The 5,645-nt window shown below is 33.1% G+C and overlaps 2 protein-coding genes across 2 annotated transcripts in view; one reads left to right on the forward strand and one right to left on the reverse strand.

The window, feature by feature from the left end:
* Positions 1-1,660, forward strand: part of HELRODRAFT_192480 (hypothetical protein) — a gene marked incomplete at its 5' end in the record, with an annotated part of 2,612 nt that extends 952 nt beyond the window's left edge. Inside the window, 4 exons of the mRNA XM_009022846.1 lie at positions 27-75; positions 473-672; positions 809-865; positions 1,175-1,660. Of these exons, the coding sequence (XP_009021094.1) occupies positions 27-75; positions 473-672; positions 809-865; positions 1,175-1,381 (513 nt within the window). The 3' untranslated portion in view covers positions 1,382-1,660. The remainder of the gene's footprint in view (positions 1-26; positions 76-472; positions 673-808; positions 866-1,174) is intronic.
* A 376-nt stretch (positions 1,661-2,036) lies between these two features.
* On the reverse strand, positions 2,037-2,627 carry HELRODRAFT_175419 (hypothetical protein; the record flags this gene model as incomplete). The annotated part of the gene is made up of 2 exons (XM_009022847.1): positions 2,037-2,187; positions 2,341-2,627. The coding sequence occupies 2 exons, from the start codon at positions 2,625-2,627 to the stop codon at positions 2,037-2,039; spliced, it is 438 nt and encodes a 145-aa protein (XP_009021095.1).
* Between the last annotated feature and the right edge of the window lie 3,018 nt (positions 2,628-5,645).

A 5,645-nucleotide genomic window follows, 5' to 3' on the forward strand; every position in this document is an offset into this window, starting at 1 on the left:
TGATCGCCATTTTGCCTGCCATTCAGCTCAAGCCGAATTTTAACGCCACCAAATATAAGACTTCAGAAGTTTCAAGTTATTACTACTACTATTATTATTACTGCGAACAATAATACTATGTATGACTGCAGCTACTACTACTACTACTACTACTACTACTACTACTATTACAACAACTACTACTACAACTACTACTGCTGCTACTACTACTACTACTACTACAACTACTACTGCTGCTACTACTACTACCACCACCACTACTACTACTACTACTACTACTACTACTACTACTACTAATAATAATAATAATAATAATAATAATACCACTACTACTACTACTACTACTACTACTACTACTACTACTACTACTACTACTACTACTACTACTACTACTACTACTAATACGACGATAATAATAATAATAATATAATAATTATTATTATTATAAATAATACTGATAATAATTTTTAAGGGCTCACGAATCTAAACTTTTGGCGAATTGATAAGGACATACTACTGGGGAAGGGGGTTGGTAGCCGCGACAGGATGATGATAAAAAGTTATTTCAAATACCATGGTGGCGATGACGATGGTGGTGGTGGCGGTAGTAGTAGTAGCGATACTGGACACGTGTGGCTCAAGCAAAACGGGCTGTACATCGTCTATGCACAGGTTCCACCAATGGTGGTGATGATGATGGTGATGAAGAAGATGATGATGATGTCGGTGAGGGTGATGATAGTAGTAATTATTATTATTATTAATATTATTAATATTTTGATTATTATTATTATCATAAATCTTTCAGATATTATTCCATGATGTTAAGTGGCGTTGGTCCATTGGCGTCATGCTCGAAAACAAGGTTATAATTATGAATATTATAATTATAAATTATGAATATTATTATTGTAAATTATGAATATTATTATACTAAATTATAAATACTATTATCATAAATTATGAATAATATTATTCTCATTATAACAATTGAACAACTAAAGATGTTCTTCAACATTCGCACTTCTATCCAAAAAAATAATAGCGTTGACAAGCCGCACAAAATTAATTTCCCGCCAAAATCAAGTATATTTTCCCGCCAAAACTAAACACATTTCCCGCCAAAAACTAGCTACACTTTTCGCGCCAAAATACATTTCATTCACTGAAACAGGTAAAGGCCAAATGTCTGGAGACGGAGCAACTTAAAGAAATCCCAAATTATTACCCCGATTCCCACAGCGTATACAAGCAGTGTTCCGTGTTTACGATTGTGAGGGCACGGAGAGGTCAAAGGTTATCCATCAGGGATATGTATGGGGATAGGGCGATACACACGCACCCGGAGTTCACTTTTTGGGGTGTTATTAAAATTATGTGATTTTCAAAGATTTGATTGGCTGCCTGTTGATTGGTTGGTTGATTGGTTAATTGAGTAATTGATTGGTTTGCTGGTTAGATGGCTGGTTAGTTGGTTAATTGATTGAGTAACTAATTAATTATTTATTTGGTGGACCTATTTTTATTTTCAACGTTATTACATTCTGCAGATTTTATTAGCTTTTTCGTGAAAGGATTTTCGAGTGAAAGGCAATATTCAATTTTTAGCCTATCTTGTTGAACAATTTTTAACGTTCATAATCATTCGCATTCTCGTTGATATCAACGTCCGTGTCTTTTGAAAGAAAAAATTTTTACCTCTAATTTTCAGATCAGTCAACCAATCAGTTAACCAATCAACTAATCATTCATTTATTCACCTTTATGTTTGTATATTAATTCATTCTATCATTAACTTATCCATCCATCCATCCATCCATTCATTCATTCGTTAGCTCGTCCATCCATTCATGCATTCACTATACTGAAGCAATAGTTGACATCTTTATTTTCAAAACTAATCAGAGAAAACCTGCCGATAAAAAACACAACAAAATGACTAAATTGTTATAAAGTTTATTTAGTAATATTCAATAAAGTAACTATTGTTTCCGCCATCTTGTTTTTTCCACCATTTTGTATTCTCCCGCCATTTTTTATTTCCCCCAGGCTTCGACGTACATGGGGAGGTGGTACTCGTCTGATTTTTTCACAAATTTAGGAAAGTATTTCCCGCCGAATCTTTTCCACGGCACATCCCTACTTATGACGTCACGGCTCTCGTCACTCTGTGAAGATTCGTAAGATCTGGAATCGTTTGAGAAATAATTTCAGTGAATTATTTCGTGGCAAATTATGATGCGACACCAGCCTATGGATAAATGCATTTGGTAATAATAATAAATATAATAATAATAATTATTATTATCATCATCATCATCACTGCCCAAACGAACCGACCTCGAATCATCACCGCCATCACTGTGTATGACACACAGCCCATTGAACTCATCGAAAGCTGGCCGTCTAAAAATCGACTTAGCAGCAGGACCGACAGCTGCTACACGCTGCTGGTAGAAGCAGACGGAAGCGGAAAGGGCTCTCAGACGGCAGCAGCTGACTGGGGCAGCTACTGTAGCTGCTGTGACGTCAGCAGCAGCTGGGTTAGCTGCTACGTTGCTTGGAACGTTGAACAACGAAATGACTGATAGTACGGCGTAGTAGAGGAAAATACCTGTCTTGAACATTTTTTTAAATTTTATAAATCTCTATTTATTATGAATTAATAATTATTAATTAAGAAGTTATTTCTGATTTAATTATTTATATGTCTTAAATGTAAAATTGTTTGTTGGTTTGGAAAATTGGCGCGCGCTTATATAGAAAGCGTCTGAATCCCCGAGTGTTCGACATCGCCCTAGCAGCGTAATCTCTTGCGTCATCAAATTATTTATTCTTTGTTTCTTGTCGATGAGCGATAATGTAATTTAACAGCAGACGATGAGTTAAAATTGAATTATTAGAGTTAAAAGAAATGTTTTATGAACGGTTTTTATTTCGTCATGGCAAAAAACTTGTACATATTTATTTAACATCAAAACTACATACGCAAAAAATAAATATTCAGAGAGAGAAAGAGAGAGAAAAAAAGAATATTAGAGAGAAAGAGAGAAAGAAAGAAAGTTAATACTGTTGCGGTTGCGTTTGATGATGAGAACACCGAACCAGAAGAGCAGTGAGCGGGAAAAGAAAAGAATTGTATTCGTTTGGATAGGCTGGACACGTGTTTCGTCCCTACCGGGGACTCATCAGCAGCCCGAATACCTATCAGAATAGTTATCGCAGTTTCTTATACAGCCCGCACAAATCAACTCCTTATTTCGTGGTGTTTTATTTATTAGTCTTTTTAATCGCTAGGGTTTTCAATCCGACAATGCATACAACATCACATTCAACAGACGACACCTTCCTTAACGCAATTATTTTTTTAAAGGCATTTTATCAATGCATACAATTTTAGTTTAACACAACACACATACATACATACAAATAAACATACATACAAATTTATATACAAACAAACATTTGAAAATACAAACATACAAACATACATGGATACATACATACAATCTTCGTCTCAATAACACCTCTTATAGCAAGAGCATTATCTTTGAGTTTGATAAGGATGTTACAACATAATCATCATCATCTTAATCACCACAATCATCTCACAGACACACACACACACACACACACACACACACACACATATATATATATATGTAAGATTGTTTCTAAATAAACCTGATTTATTAATCTGTAAAACAGTTTATTCAAACAAATTAAATGTCATATAATCAAATAATATAAAATAATACAGAGATATAAATTAAAGAAAACATACCTGTAAAACAGTAATCAATTACAGGCTTATTCATACGAAACTCATAAATCAAATAAATTATAAAATATGTCAATCACGTGGTGCAGCACATTTATCGAAGCACATTTATCGAAACCCAAACAAAGATCAAACATATATCAAAGATATTGAATATCATAGATATGAAATAAATACATAAATGTGGTTACATTTACATCTCCCCCCTTCACGTTACTTTTTGAGGAATATAAAGTGACAATTTGTTAATATGAAAAAGATTAGATTGTTTTTTTTTTCTTCCACAGTCTACTTCAAAAATCGATGAAGAAACTTTCTTGAGAATTTTAAACGGACCAACTCTTATTTTATCCATCTTACTTCGGTTGAGTCTATTACCATTCTGGATATAGACTTGGTCGCCCACTTTAAATTCATATTCTTGTCGATTTTTATCAATTCGTTTTTTGTTCATTTCAAAGTTTTGCTGGGAATTCTTACATGCTTGCATTCTATCTGCTATTATATCGCTTTCTGGTAAGTCATCTGGGATGATAGCTGACCTTGTGCCATACAATAAGTATTCTGGTTCGAATTTTGTAGAACTATGGATTGTACGATAGTATTCTTTGACGCATTCATCTGCAATGGTAGACCATGCCTGTTTTGTTCCACTGTTTATTTTACATCTTATTCTATTAACCAGTGTTTGATTTAGTCTTTCATTTAGTCCATTTGATTGAGGACAATCTACGCATGTAAAAATTACTTGAATGTTCATCTGGTTGAGGTACTTTTTGAATTCTGAAGAATTAATTCCAGCGTACTGGTCAGCTAAAAGTATTTTGATATTATTTTTTTTAGCAATTGGGTGAATTAAATTTATGAAATCTGTTGCACATTGATTTTTCGTAGTGGAGATCCAAGCATATCTACTAAAATGGTCCACTAAAATATGCATGTATTTCTTTGGTGATCTGTTACCGACAAAACCACCAACTGTATCAATGGACATAATTTGAAATGGTTCTGTTGCAGGGCCTAATTTTGACATTAATCCTATAATTCTGCTTCTTCTGCTTTTGTTTTCTAAACATATGACACAACTTTTACAAAATTCGTCTATTAGTTGATCGAATTTTTTTAAAATAATAAAATGGTCGTATCTTTTCTCTTAATTTTCCAGCTCCAATATGTCCATAATATTCATGTACTTTTTTAATTATTTTTAAACCAAATCTCTCAGAAACAAATATCCTTGCTTTGTCATTCAATTTTTTGTAGATAATACCATGGCGTTTTTCAGTTTTCTTGGCAGTGCTTAATACAGCTCTGTTATCGTTTTGATCCTGAACAATTTCAGGTCTCTCAATTAGATTGACAACTTGAACTGCATCATCATTTTCAAAATATTCTAATACTGGTGATCGAGAAAGTAAATCAGCCATCAAGTTTTCTTTTCCTTTTTTATAAATAATTTTGAAATTAAATTGAGACAAATAGTGTATCAAATCACCCAATATTTCATCTGTTCTACTTTTTGTTTTTAAATTCTCTAAAGGTTTATGGTCACTACACACAATAAATTCCCGACCAATCAGGTAATATTGCCAGTACTTTATTGCGTCTTTGATAGCTTTACATTCAAGATGGATAATGTCCATTTTCTTTTCTTTTTCTGATAACTTTCTTGAAAAGTAAGCAACAGGATGTAACATACCATCAGAATGTTGTTGTTTTAAAGTAGCTCCTATTCCTTTATAACTGGCGTCAGTTTCAATATAAGTATTTTTGTTTTGATCGTAAATGGCTAAAATTGGTTGAGAACATAAATAATCTTTTATCAAGTTAAAACAATCTTCGCAGTCTTGTGACCAATAAAATT

Source organism: Helobdella robusta (assembly GCF_000326865.2).
Source record: "Helobdella robusta unplaced genomic scaffold HELROscaffold_33, whole genome shotgun sequence".
In the NCBI taxonomy this organism is placed as follows: domain Eukaryota; kingdom Metazoa; phylum Annelida; class Clitellata; order Rhynchobdellida; family Glossiphoniidae; genus Helobdella; species Helobdella robusta.